This window comes from Microcebus murinus, chromosome 10, assembly GCF_040939455.1.
Source record: "Microcebus murinus isolate Inina chromosome 10, M.murinus_Inina_mat1.0, whole genome shotgun sequence".
NCBI lineage: Eukaryota > Metazoa > Chordata > Mammalia > Primates > Cheirogaleidae > Microcebus > Microcebus murinus.
In genome coordinates, this window is record NC_134113.1 from 89,841,178 (window position 1) to 89,860,058 (window position 18,881).

The 18,881-nt window shown below is 40.4% G+C and overlaps 1 protein-coding gene across 1 annotated transcript in view; it reads right to left on the reverse strand.

Moving 5' to 3' along the window:
- BORCS5 (BLOC-1 related complex subunit 5) overlaps nt 1-16,417 on the reverse strand; it is an 82,525-nt gene extending 66,108 nt beyond the window's left edge. The window contains exons 1-2 of the mRNA XM_012774437.3: nt 16,040-16,417; nt 12,617-12,760 (exon numbers count right to left, since the gene is read on the reverse strand). Of these exons, the coding sequence (XP_012629891.1) occupies nt 12,617-12,760; nt 16,040-16,097 (202 nt within the window). The 5' untranslated portion in view covers nt 16,098-16,417. The remainder of the gene's footprint in view (nt 1-12,616; nt 12,761-16,039) is intronic.
- Nucleotides 16,418-18,881: the final 2,464 nt, after the last annotated feature.

The window sequence follows — 18,881 nt, forward strand, 5'->3', positions numbered from 1 at the left end:
TCCAATAATCAGTTCGAATTTGGGGAGGTGAGAGAATGAAAATTTTTTTTAAATTCTGGGTATACCTAGAAAGCTTTTTTTGCTTTCCTAAATAAACATTTCAGTCTCAAATGCTGGTGTGCTTAAAAATAGAAAAATTTTTATATGCAATTTTTGGAAAAGTAGAAAAAGTGAAGATGGATGACAGAATTTTATACCGTTCAGCCTCAGAATGTTTGCAGGCTGTCATTTAACAGGAACTATTGACAAACCAGAGCCTTAAAAGGAAATATATATATTTATTTTTACTGCTATATTCTAGGAGTAATCAGTTAGCTCAGACAGGAATGATATTGCTTAGAAAGATATACTTGTAAAAGGAGACCATGTATATTTTGTTGAAATTCAGAATATAATACAAATTAAAAGTTTAAAGAAATAAAAATGCATAAGTAATTGGTGCACAAACTATCTGACAGTTAATTATTTGAGTAAATTAATGTTTAAGATTGCTTGAAATTAAAATCAGGGCTAGGAGCTGTAATCCTAGCACTTTGGTAGGAGGATTCCTTAAACTGACGAGTTTAAGACAAGCCTGGGCAACAGTGAGACCTCATCTCTACAAAAAATAAAAATAAATTAGCTGGGCATGGTGGCACATGCCTATAGTCCCAGCTACTTGGGAGGCTGAGGCAGGAGGATCACCTGAGCCCAGCAGCTTGAGGTTGCAGTGAACTATGATGATGCCACTGCACTCCAGCCTGAGCTACAGGGCAGGACCCTGTCTCAAAAAAAAAAAAAAAAAAAAATTCAGAATTTAACCTGCTATGGCTATCAAAACTTAAAAAAAAAAAAAAAAATCAAAGCAGTATATCTCAAATACAGTTTTTGTCAAGAATTCTTTCTGGCATCTTTTAATTATATTTTTTTATTTATATAGAAGACTTTTAAACTAGGAATACCCTCCTTGACCCTGCTTCTCCATGTGGCTACCTCCTATTCATCCCGCAAAGCCCCACTAAAAAATTACTTCCTCTGTGAAATTTGCCCCAAATTCCCAGGCCAAATTAATGATTCTCTCCTCCTTCCATGCATGCCTAGTCTTTTGGGCATATGGCCAGTATTACTCATACTATGTTACTATTAGTTATTTACCTGTCTATATAGATCACAAATAATAAGATCCTAAAAGGGAGCAACTGTGTCTTATATTCTTTGTATTTCCATTGTCTGGACATATTAGGCACTTAGCAGGTGTTTACCAATATGTTGCAGAAATGAATGACCAATTAAAGATTGCTGGCATGAGGATATTAAATAAAATGGAAGAAATGGTATTAGACTAAAAAATACAGATTAAAAAGCATTTTTAAAAAAGGGTTTCTGCTTCTGCACATGAAGGATTAACAGCTATTATGCAGTCATAATCAACTAGAAAACCCAAATATACAAAAACCTCTTTTCAGATATTGTATGACAGCCAGCCATATTGTATGACAGGACTTTGATCCCTGGGAAAAGGAAAACAAGCCCCTACCATTTCCCCAGCTTATTGCCTAAAGGCAGTCTCCAGGATGCAGATCAAGGAGGTGTCTCAGCTCCAGCTGCTACAAGAATACCATAGACTGGGTGGCTTAAACAACAAGCATTTGTTTCTCACAGTTCTGGAGACTGGCAAGTCCAAGATTTAGGTGTCTACAGATTCAGCATCTGGTGAGGACACTCTTCCTGGTTTGTAAATGGCCATCTTCTCCTTGTATCCTCACACGGCAGACAGAGAAGAAACAAGTTCTCTGCCATCTCTTCTTGTAAGGACATGAATCCCATTCATGAGGGCTCCACCCTCCAGACCAAATTATCTCCCAAAGGCCCCACTTCCTAATATCATATTGGGGATTAGAATTTCAACCTATAAGTTCTGGGGAGATACAATCATTCCGTCTATAGCAGGACAGACATTCAAAAAAAGTCCAGCAGCCTCACTGAGCTGGAGAGAGAGCAAAGTTTGGGGAAACTGAAGAATCTAGAATTTACACCACATAATATGGGAGACAGGGAGCTCAATAAGAGGGTACCTTGGAAATCTGCACAGGGTACCCTCTTGAACCTCCGGCTGAACACTAGTCTGCAAATTTATGGGGTGAAATTCCACAAGGCTAGAGAAACAACTACTGGGAAGCAGGAGGCCAAACAATTTCTGAATAATTCATGTTCCCACCAGCCACAGTGAAGAGCATTCAAAATACATAGGGCAACAGGGAGCATACTCAGAAGGGTATTACCTTAGTGACAAAGCTAAATTAAACCAAATTCAAGACTGCTCTGAGTATGTCCTAACAAAACTTAAAAGGAACTCCAGAAAGGGTAAAAATGACTACAGGTAAGTTAATCACATGCCAGAACAAAGTCCAGTATCCTTTAAAGAAATAAAACAAAATCCAGCACCTACAAACATGAAATATATAATGTTTATTATACAATAAAAAGCTTCCAGGCATGTAAAGAAGCAAGAAAGTATGACTTGTAACCAGGGGAAAGTTCAGTCAATAAAAAACAGATCTAAAAATTATGGACTAGCAGACAAGAAAGTTAAATGAGTTATTATAAATATACTCCATATGTTCAACAAGTAGAGGAAAATAAGCATGGAAAGCAGAGAAATGAAAGACATTTAAGGGGGACTGTCTATAGCTGAAAAATACAGTATCTGGAATTAAAAATATCTTGGGTGGTATTATGGGCAGTAGAGACATGGTAGAAAAAAAAGACCTCTGGACCTGGAAACACAGAAATAAAAATTATCCAAAGCAAGAACATACAGGAAAAGAATAAAAATTAAATTTAAAACGTATGTTAGTGACCTGTGAGGTAATATCAAGTGGTCTATCACAGAAATTGAAGTCCCACAAAAAGGGAGGGGTGGGGGTAGAAAAATATTGGAAGAAATAATGGCCAAAGTATTTGATAAAAAGTATAAACCTACAGGATCAAAGAATATATGGAGCACATTAGTGTGAACTCATCATTTTCAATATGTAAGAAGATACAGAAATAAATATGGGTATGAGTATAAACATGTGTGAATGTATACTTATGTATACACAAATAGATATATTTCCTAGCTAAAATCTTCTGAGAGTGTCTGGGAGTAGAGTCTAAACACCATGCTTCACTAAAAGAACCAGAGTTCCTTTGAGAAATTCCTAATTCTAGGGCTAGGATGAGGGAAGAGCCTGGAACATTATATTAATATTTTGTCAGAAAATAAAGACATTATTAAAGAATAAAGGGATATGTCAAAAGGACATAGGAAGCTAGACTGAAGGTACTGTGACCTCTTGTATTATCCTGGATGGAGCTGGAGCCCATTCTACTAAGTGAAGTATCCCAAGAACGGAAAAACAAGCACCACATGTACTCACATCAAATTGGTACTAACTGATCAACACTTATGTGCACATTTAGAGTAACATTCTTCAGGCGTTGGGCAGGTGGGAGAGCAGAGGAGAGGATGGGTATATTCACATCTAATGGGTGCAGTGTGAACCCTTTGGGGGATGGACACACTTGAAGCTCTGACTTGGGTGGGGCAAAGGCAATATATGTAACCTAAACATTTGTACCCCCATAATATGGTGAAATTTAAAAAAAAAGGTGCTGTGACCAGCCAAATTTAGAGCACTATGATAACAATTGTGACAGATTACATATAACTCACTGAATAAAATAAGAGGATTGATTGACTGATTGACAGAATTTTGCTCTGTTGCTAGGCTAGAGTGCCATGGCGTCACCTAGCTCACAGCAACCTCAAACTCCCGGGCCGGAGTGATTTTCCTGCGTTAGCCTCCAGAGTAGCTGGGACTACAGATACATGCCACAACACTCAGATAATTTTTCTATTTTTAGTAGAAACAGGGTCTTGCTTTTGCTCAGGCTGGTCTTGAACTTCTGACCTCAAGCAATCCTCCTACCTCAGCCTCCCAGAATGGTAGGATTATAGGCATGAGCCACTGTACCCGGCCTCAATTTAAATAAATGAACAAATAAATAAATGGCAAGAAGAGAAACCTCTTCCTTCCAGTAGAAAGCATACTAAAAAATGTAGAAGGAATGATAAAATTAGAAAACCACTATTTGGCAACCCCTGCCATGTAATTAATTCAAGCAAGAAACATCAGTAGGTATTATAACTGGTGGAAAACAGTAGATTGAAAAATAAGATTTCATAGAGTCTCACAGTATTTCTTCAAAAACTTAGGATTTCCTGAAAAAAATGACTTTATAATAAAACTGGGCAAAAGATAACATTTTCAAATAGATAAAAACAGAATTTTTTTCCAAGCTGACTTGTACTGCAAGAAATGCTAAAAGAAGTTCTTCAGACTAAAAATAAATAATGTCAAATGGAAACTGGAATTTACAGGAAGGAATTAAGAATTCCGGAAATGTTAACTCTGTGGATAAACATAACATTCTATATATAGTTTTTTCTTCTCTTATTTCTTTAAAAGATACATGATTGTTTAAAACAAATACGTGTGTATGTCTTTCCATGCAAGTGCAAGGAAGAACAAAAAAGAAAAAAAAACAACAAAATGTGTGTGTGTGTGTGTGTGTGTATGTGTACAAAACCACAGTGGGATTCCTAACATATGTAGGTGCACCATATAATATGACAGCTATAGCACAAAGAAGTGGGAGTGAAATGGAACCATACCATTGAAAGGTTCTTACGTTTTATGTGAAGTGGTACAATAGTAACTCTAAGTGAATAGAGTTAATGAAAAAGTGAATGGAGTTAAATGTAAGATATATATTGTAATCTCTAGAGCAACCACTAAAAAAATAATGCAAAGGAATATAACTAAAAGAGACAAAAAAGGAACTAAAACGGAATATGTAGTAAAAAATATAGTATTGAGCAGGAAAGGACTATAAAGGAATCAAAGGAACACAGCATAAATTGAAAATAAAGAGCAAAATGGTAGACCTAAATCCAACCACATCAATTTACAAACCAATTAAAAGGCAGACTCTATCAGCCTGGATACAAAAGCAAAACCCTATTCATCATCTTAGATTGCTGGGGGAAAAAAGAAAAAAGAAAAACCCTACTATATGCTGTCTACAAGAGATGCATTTTCAATATAAAGAAATTGTTAAAAATAAAAGAATAAAATAAAAAAGTAGAAAGTATAATATGCATACAGTAAGTATAAGAAAGGAGGAGTGGCCATATTAATATAAGACAAATTAGACTACAAGACAGGGGTAATACCATAGATGGAAGGACATTTTCATAATGATGAAAGAGTCAATATAATCATCATTAATGTGTATGTGCCTAATAGTAGACTTGCAAAATGCATAAATCAAAAACTGACAAAATAAAAGAATAGACAAATTCACAGTCATAGCTGGATATTCGAACACTTCTTTTTCAGTAAGTGATAAAATTAAATAAATCAATACAGATATTTAAGATATGAACAAAACCTACCACTCCTTGACCTAATTGACATTTATATTAATAGAATGCTATACTCAAATGTACATTGTTCACCTAATAAAATAAAATTCTGTATTTGTTGAATAAATAAAATTAATAAATACATATGTGGAAGATGGGACATGCTGAATTTAAAGTAACACTACTTGGATGTATTGACTAGTTCAAAGTTGGAGAAACAGGACAAGAAGTTGAAGCTGATGATGTAGACTTAAAATCATCTAAATGTCTGTATTTCGGCTGGGCACAGTGACTCACACCTGTAATTCTAGCACTCTGGGAGGCCAAGGGAGGAGGATCACATGAGCTCAGGAATTTGAGCCCAGCCTGTGCAAGAGCGAGACTCTGTCTCTACTAAAAATAGAAAAATTAGCTGTCATCATGGTGCACACCTGTAGTCCCAGCTACTTGGGAAGATGAGGCAGGAGGATCGCTTGAACCCAGGAGTTTGAGGTTGCAGTGAGCTATGATGACACCACTGCACTCTAGCCAGGGAGACAGGGCAAGAAGACTCTGTCTCAAAAAAAAAAAAAAAAAGCCTATATTTAAAAATACTTAAGGCTCTTCTCCAAAAGAGCACTAGGTGAAATGCTGTGCAGAGAAAAAAGAGAAGACAGAAAAACCAGAATACCATGGGGAGGAAGGGTGTGTCATGATGCCAAAGGGAGGGAGGTTTAATAAGTGAGATAGAAACCCATGGTAAATATGAAGAGAAGAAGATGATTTGGACTGAGAAAAAACTTAAGGCAGGAAAACAGAACACTAGTAACCCCCCAAAGCAGCCAATACCAATGAGTTGATGTATGTGAGACCTGTCCACAAGAACCTCGAGAGAATGGCAGAGGTCGAAAGGATGCAAGGACGGCATGTAGTGGCCATGTGGTCGGCAAGTTTGGCAGCAGAGATGAGAAAAGAGAAGCATGGCAACCAGAAGGGGCAATGGAATTGAAACAAATTATCTCTGTCTTTTCTGTTTTAAAGATTGGAAGAGTTACATATCTGAACAAAAGGAAAAAGGTCCAATAAGCAAGATGAGAGAGAGAGAGAGAGAGAGAGAGAGAGAGAGAGAGAGAGAGAGAGAGAGAGGGAGAGAGAGAGAGAGAGAGAGAGGGAGAGAAGCAAAGTCCCACTAAATAGAGAAAAGAATGAAACAGAGAGGCATTAAATTTCAGAGAAAGGCATAGACACCTCTGAGATTTACTGGAAAGAAACAAGAATGGATGCAGGCACGCGGAGATTTACTGCAGTGAGGGAAAAATTTACTGCAGCGGCTGCTCTGGTGAGATGTCTTCACCTACTCAATTGGTTTAAAGCAACCACTCACCTGGTACTTCCTGCTCTTCTGAGTAAGGCTAACACTTTGCTGGTTAACAACCATGTTAAAATGGTTAACTGAAGAGGCATTGCACACACAAATCTACAAGGTAATCAGGAATAAGTTATCAAGGTTTCAAATATGGTGTTTGGGGGAAAATATATTTAGGATCAACCCTGGGCTTAGAGAGATTACCTTTAAGCCACTCAGAGAAGACCATCTTCTTTCATCCCCTCCTTTGGCTTGTCATTTTCCAGTGCAATGAAAAGGTCTGATAGCTGCGAGAGACAGATGGTTGACAAACGACTTTCTACCTTTATTTTGGCTGGTTGATAGATGAGTGGGTGAGAAGGATGTGAAGAAACTGCTCATCTGAAATTTAGCTCCCTATGCTCTCCTATCCCCTTCTTCAATTGCTTCTTCTTCCCCAGCTACAATCTCAAGCACTGATCCTCAATGTTCCCTGTGATGTGAGAGCTTTTACTGCTGTTCCATGAGATTTTTCCTCCACTAAGAAAAATTCCAGGCTCTTTTTTTTTTTTTTTTTGAGACAAGGTCTCACTCTGTCACCCAGTCTAGAGGGCATTAAAATCATTCTTGGCTCACTGCAAACTCAAGCTCCTAGGCTCAAGTAATCCTCCTGTCTCAGCCTCCCGAGTAGCTGGGACTACAGATAGGCGCCCCCACACCCAGCTAATTTTTCTATTTTTTTGTAGAGACAGTGTCTCACTACGTTGCTCAGTCTGGTCTGGAATTCCTAGCCTCAGGTGATCCTCCTGCCTTGGCCTCCTAAGATACTAGGATTACAAGTGTAAGCCACCACGCCTGGACCCCAGGCTCTTTTTAATTATCAAAATCTACTTCACATGCATCACATTCTTAACAACCAAACAATCAACTCCCAACAAAGCAGCTTAGTATCACTCAAGCATCTACACTGTATATCTTTGATCATTCTTGTTGTTAACAAGGACAGTCTCTTCCTTAGACAGCAAGATAATCTCTTACATTGTATCCAAGGTCAGTAACAAAAATGATAGGTCAGTTGCAAAGAATGTCATATGTATGTTTTTGTATATGTCTGCATATATTCATCCACCAAGAGTGAATAGAATAATTATTTTTATAACTTTTATGCATAAAACATAAACAATATTGTATTTCTTTTATAAATATTTCATTTCTATAGAATGACATAAAATAGAGTGGGATTCATTAAAAAATATGAGTGGCTGAATTTTAAGTAAGAAATCTACATGTGGCTTGTTTAATCTTGGAATCTATTATTTTGATTTTGTGTTCTCTCATGAGCATTTATTGCTACTCTCTAATTTTCTAATCTTTCATTTCCTGTTAAATGCATTGCAAGTCAAAATAAATTGCTAATTCAGAGATTGCTATGAAAAATAGTAATCTTTTTGACTAAAAAAAGAGGAACAGATATTTGGAGTATGGAGTATAAATTATATTCTGGCATATTTATGCACAAGGGTTAGTTAAGACCAAAGAAAGAATCTGCTTGCTTATTAAAAATGCAAACATTACCTCAGTCATACAAATAGCCCCAAACTCGCCCAGCCACTGCCTCTGCAGATCACCCACCAGCATTAGCATTACATCATATGACATTATGGAACAATAGTGAACTCTGTGTAACACTTGAACATACTGTTGTGAAAGAATAAACTGTCATTAACTTACATAAAAGCTTTCTGAAGTCAAACCTGGGGGGGTACAGCCTTCACTGTGTGGCCCTTTTTACTATTTTGAGGAATAGCCTCATCCAGAAATCAGGAAAGGGGGAAAAAAGAGATCAGAGTATAAAGGCGACAATGACAAGTGGCCCAGCAGGTAGAGGGCAGGGCTTTACATTACCGGGCAGCAAAGCAAGAGGCTCTGCCACAAATGCTGCACCTAAAACTCAAAAAACTTCATACCCATCATGCTATTTCCTATTACAGCTTAGGGATTTTTATAATGGCCTTTGAAAGAATTGGAAACTGAGTGTTATTCTATGACCTGATGCCATCTTAAGATGTGCTATCACTTATAGCCATATGACTTTAGGCAACTGATTTAAGTTCTTGAGCCTCAATGTTTTAACCTATAAAACAGAAAGATTGATAGTCATTATGCAGAGGTACTAGGGGGTTAGCTACTATTATTATTATTATAGTTTTTTTGTGTGTTTTTTTTTTTGAGACAGAGTCTCGCTTTCTTGCCTAGGCTAAAGTGAGTGCCGTGGTATCAGCCTAGCTCACAGCAACCTCAAACTCCTGGGCTCAAGCAATCCTCCTGCCTCAGCCTCCCGAGTAGCTGGGACTACAGGCACGAGCCACCATGCCCGGCTGATTTATTTATATATATATACATATTAGTTGGCCAATTAATTTCTTTCTATTTTTATGGTAGAGACGGGGTCTCGCTCAGGCTGGTTTTGAACTCCTGACCTTGAGCAATCCGCCCACCTCGGCCTCCCAGAGTGCTAGGATTATAGGCATGAGCCACCGCGCCCGGCCTTATTATAGTTATATTTATTATTTCCACCTAATACTCCTCATTGCCTATCTTTTCTAATCACCATCTACGATGTTTCTTCTTCACAAGTGAAACATGAACATCACTCTACTGGCTTTTTTTTTGGTTCTCTGTAGTCTGCTCACAGCCACATGTTGCCATTTTTAGAAACATGCCACTCTCATCAAGGGATTTCTCTACCTTCCTTAACCAAATCCCAGATAACCTCTTGCTGTAAACTGCTGCTCACAAGCTTTTCTCCCTCCCACACCTATTCTCAATGTTCTTAATAACCAAGGCTTGAAGAGGAAGAAAACCAATGGCAGGGTAAAATAGCTAGTTGATGGCAAAATCTCAATGAAAACCCATTTTTTCAATGCAACAAAGTGCACTAGCTCTGCACTGGCTGCATCACATTAATTATTCACTTTTAGAGTTCCGACTAATGATTTTAAATTGGAGGTTAGCTTCCCTTAACACCAGGTCTTCTCCTAGATGTTTCCCCTACTAGTCAGTTTTTTTTGAGACAGAGTCTCACTTTGTTGCCCAGGCTAGAGTGAGTGCCGTGGCATCAGCCTAGCTCACAGCAACCTCAGTCTCCTGGGCTCAAGCAATCCTCCTGCCTCAGCCTCCCAAGTAACTGGGACTACAGGCATGTGCCACCATGCCTGTCTAATGTTTTCTATATATATATTAGTTGGCCAATTAGTTTCTTTCTATTTATAGTAGAGACTGGGTCTCACTCTTGCTCAGGCTGGTTTCAAACTCCTGGCCTTGAGCAATCCGCCCGCCTCGGCCTCCCAGAGTGCTAGGATTACAGGCATGAGGCACTACGCCTGGCCAGCATTTTCTTAATAACATTTTCTTTTCTGTAGTTTACTTTTATTGTAAGAATACAGTGTAAATACATAACATACAAATATCAACTATTTATGTTATCAGTAAGGCTTCTAGTCAATAGTAGGCTATTAGTTACACTTTGGGGAAGTCAAAAGTTAGACTGCACAAGGGCGTTGGTGCCTCTAACTCCCTCATTGTTCAAGCATCAACTGTATTTCTTTTTTTTTTTTTTTTTTTGAGACAGAGTCTCACTTTGTTGCCCGGGCTAGATTGAGTGCTGTGGAGTCAGCCTAGCTCACAGCAACCTCAAACTCCTGGGCTCAAGTGATCCTACTGCCTCAGCCTCCCGAGTAGCTGGGACTACAGGCATGTGTCACCATGCCTGGCTAATTTTATATATATATATATATATATATATATATATATATATATATATACATATATATATGTATATATATATATATATACACATACACATTTTTTTTTAAGTTGGTCAATTAATTTCTTTCTATTTTTAGTAGAGACAGGGTCTCGCTCAAGCTGGTTTCGAACTCCTGACCTTAAGCAATTGCCTGCCTCAGCCTCCCAGAGTGCTAGGATTACAGGTATGAGCCACCACGCCTGGCCTCAACTATATTTCTAATGATTAAAAAAATAATCCCAGAAAATTGTTAAATATATCTTAAGGTACTGGTTTTTTGTTTTTTGTTTTTAATATTACCCTAAAGTAGACACAAGAATTGGTCACATAAGGCCCCACCCAGGATCAGAAGAGTTTAGGAGGAAAGAGAATGGAGATCATAGGAAGTAGGGATGTGAAAACTCCAACACAGGCAGTATAGCTATGTGAAACCCCATAAGGGATGGAGTATAAAACACAAGTATCCAGATCAAAGTTTCAAAACATAACAGCTATCTGTGTCTTTTAATATGATTGTACAAGAATATGTGAAGATGAAAATTTCATTAAGGTTGGCTTCTTTGGAGAATCACATTATTCTTCAAAATAATGAAAACTAAGAAGATGGGTAACAGGATGTAATGTGTTGTTTTATGTAAGAGCCAGAGTGTTTACCAATGTCTAACCCTGAGGCTTGTGGAGAAGAGATTGAAAGCTTCTATTTCCTCATCTGTAAAGCAGATGAAGTTCCGGGAAGAATGAAATGATACATGGATCATCTATAAAGCACCATTTGTTTTTGTTTCAGTGTGGAACAGTGTAACTAATACAGGATTTGACATCAGTGAAGGTTCAAGTTCAACCTCGATATATGCCAGCTGTCTAATCTTGCAGAAATCATTCAAATACATTTAATGATGTAAAAATTAAAGGGATGATATGTATATGTTTGTGTGTGGGAGGGACGTTTTAATGCAAATAGCTATATAAATGTAAGATGTTTTATATTACACCAGGTTAAGTAAACCAGGGCTTTATATCATTATTTCCTAATCTTTGGGGTGGGAATGAGAATGGAGGGGACTGGGGGGACTCCTACAGCAGAAATATCATTCAGGTAATAGAAAATCATCTCTACCACTTAATGGAGATAGTAAAATAATAAAGTTGTGGCCTTCACATTAAAAGATTAACTACTGGCTGGGCGCAGTGACTCATGCCTATAATCCCAATGCGTTGGAAGGAGGGCTTGAGGCCAGGAGTTCAAGACCAGCCCAGGCACCATAGCAAGACTCCATCTCTACAAAAAATAGAAAAATTAGCCAGGAATGGTGGCACATGCCTGTAGTCCCAGCTACTTGGGAGGCTGAGACAGAAGGATTGCTTGAGCCCAGTTCAAGGTTACAGTGAGCTATGATCACCCCACTGCCCTCCAGCCAGGGCGGCAGAGCAAGGCCAGGAAAAAAAAAAAGGTAACTACCTACCTTCTACTTCAATACATGCTAATCAAGTGAGTAATCTCTCAAACACATGCTGTTCTCTCATACAAAACAGCTGCCAGGATTAATTACAAGTGTATCAGCAGTGATGGGGGATTTTCTCCATGGATCTGAACTAGTCACCCCATAGTCCAGATCACAAATAAGAATGAAAATCTTTTCATGGAAATATAGCAGGGAAGGGCCAACTCTAACATCATTTGTTGATTCACTCAGTCTCTCTTTTATTCTAGGATCTATTTCAAATGCTAGGGATTCAACAGTGAACAAAAATGGAAAGTTCCTGCCATCATGGAGCTCACATACCAGCAGAGAAATACAGACAGTGAACAAATTTGCAGTAGGTCAATGGTAATTAAATGCTACAGAGAAAAACAGGCAGGGAAATGGACTGCAATTTTAAATAATGCAGTCAAGGAAGTCTTCACTGAGAACATGCCATGTAAGCAAAGACCTAAAGGACATGAGTGAGGCATATACATGTTTGGGGCAAGACTAGGGGGCTATACAAACCTCTCCAGCAACTTTAGGTAAGACAAAATGCAACCTCTTACCTTTCAAAAGGGGCTGGAAGGTTGGAATCTCTTGCAGCTTGATGACATCAGGATCGTTGCTGACATTCCGTGAGGCCTGGGAGCCCTGAGCTACAACCACAATATCATCCATCTTGGCTCTATGCTTGGCTGGAGAAGGAGTCACTGAAAATAAAGTTACAGAGCTTAGGAGCTGCATGCTAGTTGGCCACCTCTGCCTTACCAAAGCTGTTTTCAGCATAGTCATTAAAAAGAATACTTTTACACAACAAAAGGTACTTGATCTTGCACTGGGGGTATGGAGATAAATTATGGAAAACCCCTATTTTCTATAGTATTAACAACTCAGCAGGGCATGGTGGCTCACGCCTGTGATCCTAGCTTTCATGGGAGGCCAAGGCAGGAGGATTGCTCAAGGTCAGGAGTTCAAGACCAGCCTGAGCAAAGCGAGACCCCGTCTCTACTAAAAATAGAAAGAAATTAATTGGCCAACTAAAAATATATAGAAAAAAATTAGCCGGACATGGTAGCACATGCCTGTAGGCCCAGCTACTTGGGAGGCTGAGGCAGAAGGATTGCTTGAGCCCAGGAGTTTGAGGTTGCTGTGAGCTAGGCTGATGCCACAGCACTCTAACCTAGGCAACTGAGTGAGACTCTGTCTCAAAAAAAAAAAAAACAAACACCTCAGACATTACAGGAACAGATAACATGTATGAACTTCTTTTATGACTAAATATATTTTATTATTCAGCACACAAAAGTATAGGCCTATTGTTTTTAATTTCTCCTTAATTTTCCTGATCCTTCTGATCCATATCCCTATTTTACAAATGAGAAGAAAAGGATACAATACTTGATTGTGACTTGCCCAAGGTCAGTAGTGACAGAATCAGTTAGGAAATGAACTGCAGGTCTATGAAGTCCCCTAATTAGTCCAATAATCAGTAGGTCCATTCTAGGCTGAGGCAAAATTCAGATTAGTGCACATGGCCCATCCCTGTGACACTGGGGCTGCAAAGCCATCTACACACTCTATCACAGCAGGCCAGGTACATTTTATAAATCTTAGTCATGGGAAAAACCCCTGGTCTCAACACCAGATGATGGGTCTACTCCTGAGGCTCCAGCCCCTCATTCTGTTTTTTTTTTTTTTTTTTTTTTTTTTAAGAGATGGGGTCTATGTTGCCCAGGCTGGATTCAAACTCCTAGGTTCAGCAACCCTCCTGCCTCAGCCTCCCAAGTAGTTGAGACTATAGCCCCCCATCACTCTTAAAGTTACAGCATTAGTCCAAGAATGAACTAATTAGTCCAATAATTAGCCATTCTAGGCTGAAGCAGAATTCAGAAATTTGGAGGATTGCTAGAGAGGCAGGTCAAGTTCCTTGGGAAAATGTAATCCATTTGGAGGGAAGGAATTCAAACTATAAAGGAATCCCTAAGCCAAGACATCCTCCTCCCACCAAATATTAGTATTTTCCTAGTTGGAGCAAGAATGAACCTTTAAAGTGTTCTATGCTCCAGAAGGTAATCTCAGGTTCGTTATGGTCACGTCTCTAAGACTGATTCAGGGATGCCACAGAACTGCTCCACCTCCTGTAAATTAGAGTCTCCTGAGGCTTGGCAGTCAGACTTTCAGAAAAATGTCTGCTTTTATTGCTCAAGAAAGATTTCTTAACCTCTTTTGGTAATTTATCTAACGTTTTACAAAAGCCATGCCAGAAATCTTTCCTGCTACATATTAAGTGTGATTCCTTCCTAGCACTCTGGGAGGCTGAGGCGGGCGGATTGCTCGAGGTTAGGAGTTCGAAACCAGCCTAAGTAAGAGCGAGACCCCGTCTCTACTATAAATAGAAATTAATTGGCCAACTAATATATATAGAAAAAATTAGCCGGGCATGGTGGCGCATGCCTGTAGTCCCAGCTACTCGGGAGGCTGAGGCAGCAGGACTGCTTGAGCCCAGGAGTTCGAGGTTGCTGTGAGCTAGGCTGACACCATGGTACTCACTCTAGCCTGGGCAACAAAGTGAGACTCTGTCTCAAAAAAAAAAAGTGTGATTCCTCATTACCCAGACCCCCAAGGAAAGGGGGTCTTCAGAACATTCTAGCTAACTATTATATTATCTGTAAAGTGGGGTTACTATAAGGGATAAAGGTAAACGTATGTAAAGTACTTGGCACAGGAAATAGGGAAATTCTAACATCAGAAATGAGCCTGTAGTCTCAGCTACTCAGGACTTGGTTTTCGAGCCCAGGAGGGCAACACACTGAGACCCCATCTCTTAAAAAAAAAAAAATGAGAGAGAAAGAAAGAAAAAGAAAATGAGCCTGTGCTATGGGTTTATTGGCAAGCAACCATATTAGCATATTTAAAAGATGACACACTTCTTCTCCCAAAGTATGTTTCTGGCTTGTCATAGAGGCAAGAAAGTAAGAGGTAGCAATTACCACCATATTTGTTATAATAGTTGTGACACTCTGGGTCTTTCTTCCAAGGAAGCAGAAGACTGTAACAAAGGTAGTAGATGCTGTTCATCATTCAAGCTGTTCCAAATCCAGCCCCCAGAATGAAGGACACACTCCAGTGTGAAACATCCCTAGATCTGTTAGCTTCCACACTTCTGAATTACAAATCCTACCAAGAACAGAGCAGCTCTAAAACCAGGGAACTCTCTTTAGGCCCCAGATTTAAGCAGTTTGGATTAGCAACTCCAGAGCTTATCTATGGCCCTTCCAGCTGTCCTAGGGTTTGTAACAAACAATAATAATTTTAAAAAAAGCAATAGGTCCTCAGTTGAACACCAGCTGTTTTATTTATTGAGTACTCACTATATTCCAATCTCATTCCCACCTGAAAAGCTGAGAGAAATCTAAAAAAACTGGACATTGGGGTAACAGGGGAAACACCAGAGCCTGCTATCTGGCCAACCTCTATAATATTAGAAAGGGGGCCAAGACGCCCTCTGAGGAGGAAAAGCTTTTTCTGGAAAGGTTTAAACCCAAGGGTCAAAGCAATTGTACACCTATCACACATCTCTCCTGATAAGGAACCGCTAAAACCCGTTTTTAAGAAAGAGCCACTTCTTGGAGGTCCTGTCTATGATCCGTTCACTGTGTGAGCCAAATCTCACTATGTTAGCCATAAGCACTAGAGCCAAAAATTAATTAGGTCGTCCTTTAGGGAGTAGGCTGTAGCTGGGAGTAACGGCTGTTTTGAAAACAAACAAGGGGCATGGGCGCCCACGCTGGCTTAGCTTGCAGTCATAGGCACTCACTTCCATCAGGGGAATCAAGGCTAGGACAGATGGTGACATATTTTTTTTAATAGCATGGTGAGGGGTCTCCATGCGTTCCCGTCCGCCGTCCCAGAGCCCACTAGGCCGAGAAGCAGCCCGCTCCACGAGCAGACAGGCCGGTGGGAGGAGGGTGGGAGGTTAGGACACCGACCTGAGGAGTTCAGATCGTTGGGTCGGCTCTCGGCCTCGGAGCTCTGCTCACTGCCCATGGTGCCGGCAGCGGTGGCGGCGGGAGAACGGCGGGCAGGGCGGTGACAGCTCCAGCGGCGGGGCGACAGGGCAGGGGACGGGGACCCGGAGGCCACACAAAATCTGGGCGCCGCGGTGAGGCCAAAGTGTGGGGATGGAGCGCTCAGCCCACGCAGGGCTGGGCGGTGGGGGATGGGGAGGCCCTATTTGGGGAACAGAAACGCGAGGAGGCGCGGTGCGAATGCACGCCGCTCGCCCTCCTTCTTCGGGGGAGCCCTACGGGAAGACTCAGGGCACACCAGCTTCGCCTCGCCCGCTACCGGCGGGCGGCGCCGCTTTCACTCACTGGCTCAAGTGCCGCAGGATGGCTCCTTCCGGGGACGCGGATTGGCGGCGCCGGCCACCAGCAGCCGTCAGTTCCGGGTTAGGAGGCCCCGCCCCCGGCCTGCGCAGGGTGGGGGAGAACCGCGCCCGCTACTAGGGCAACGCCGCCTTAAAGGGCCCGACAGCCTCAAAGCCAGAACTGCTGTGAGAGGTCAGCCCTTTCCTATTGTAATGATGCGTTACCTTTAAACACCGCTCTTTCCTACCCACATATTACAACAACTTTACAAAATAGGTATTTTTAACCCTGTTTTACGGATGGAGAAAGAAAGATGCTAAATAGACTCAAAATTTGAATCCACAATTATCTAGGTGCAACTTTTTGTTAATAAGTTCTGAAAAGCTGGGAGTTCGGCAGTGCACGACCATATATAGAAAATACTAGGAGGTGGCGAAAGAAGGAGCTGGAAATAAGAGAAAAATTAAGAAACAGAAAATGCGAATTCATGTATTAGGGAATGTGCATCTTCAAAGAGAAGTGAGTGACCCTACAGTCCAGGGCGGCACTTTCTGGGGACCTGGACAATTACAGACAAGTCACTCTGAACCCGGCACAAGGCAGGAGGGAGTACAAGTCATGCAAAAAGGAAACTGCCAATTTTTGTCACGTCAGGGAAGTAAACCTAGCAATGCAATGCCATCAAGGAGATAGGTGATTCTGGGGTACTCAGAGCTTTGCAAGTCCTTTTATATGGTTTGCTTCAAAAAATTACAAGTAAATACCCTGAGCTTTGACTAAATGATTTTTAAGTCCCTTCCACTCTACTATATCACAGACATTTCCCCTATTTTATTAATAACTCATTTAATTTTTACTACCCTGAGGCCCATCAATAGGTAACTTCACCTTGGTCACCAGGTAGTAAGTGGTAGAACTCTTTAGGATGGTCTGATTCAGACCTTGTGCTCTTTCCTGTACTCCCCATTACAATACAATGAGAAAAGTGCAAATCTATGTAAGTTTAGTGTTCTGTGGGAATAGGAAGATAGAACTAGGAAACTGCCTGAGACATAAAAGCAGGCTCCTATAAAAGCAGGTGGTGTTTGACTATAGTCTTCATGTTTACATAAACCACAAGGCTGATGGAACTGGAAGCTGAGCAAGGAGCCTACTCCCTCCTGGGGAGCCCTTGGCTCCCCTGCCAGGTTGCCCTCTTTGAGGGGGAGGAGTGAGAGAATAACTCATTCCTGTTTTTGTTCCCCCTCTTCCACATCAAAGTATTTTTGTCTGTGTGCCTACTCTAATCCATACTGTTGTGATGGGGGTTTTATGTTTCCCTTTGTATAAACATTTCATTCTAAAAAGGACATTCTATCCATCAACTGATGAATGGATAAATAAAATTGTGGTATATCTTTATAATGGAATATTATTCAGCCCAAAAAAGAAGGGGGATAAAGTACTGATAAATGCTACAACATAGATAAGCCTTGAAAACATGCAAAGTGAAAAGGACCCATCACAAATGGAATTGTAGATTCCATTTACACGAAATGTCCAGGAGAGGCACTATAGAGACAAAAAGAGGTTAGTGGTTGCCTAAGGCTGAGGAGCAGGGGGTGGTGGGGAACTAGGGGGTGACTATTAAATGGGCATGGGAGTTGCTTTTGAGGGTTAATGAAATTGTTCTAAAATTGTGATGGATAACTCTGAATAAAGACCACTGAAGTATACACTTTACATGGGTGAATTGTATGTGAATTATATCGTTATAAAGCTATAGTCAGAAAAATGATATCTGAAGATAAAATGCCCTCATTCACTGACTCATCATTTCTTGGGAACCTCTAATGTGTCAGGCACTGGCTAGATAGAGGCTGAGAATAAAAGATCCAACAAGGCCCAGTCCTTATCCTTAGGAAGCTTATAGTCTGGTGGCAAGAAAATTAAATGAGCATTTATAATGCAAGGATTCTGCTGGAGGGGCTTTAGAGGTAGGAGACATTTGGGATTGATGCCTTTTAGCATCCTTAAAATCATTCCCACATAAGCTGAAAACTGTTATTGTATATGTAATAACTAACAACTGAACAGCCCTTTAAAGTTTATAAAGCACATTCCTATATATTAGACCTGTATGATTGTAAGTACCCCCAAGGGTCATTCGGACTATAATGCTAGGCTACCTAAAGGGTAACCATCTTGCTTCCAGCATGCATTTGGTTTGTTCTATTTTAAAAGTTTAGAATTAACCTGCTGCTTGCTTGCAAACCTGCCAGGCACAGGATTAGAAAATGACCTGGGGCCCTGTGTGGTGACTCACACCTATACTCCTAGCACTCTGGGAAGCTGAGGAGGCAGGAGGATTGCTTGAGCTCAGAAGTTTGAGACCAGCCTGAGCAAGAGTGAGACCCCATCTCTACTAAAATAGAAAAAATTAGCTGGGCACAGTGTTGTGCTTCTATAGTCCCAGCTACTC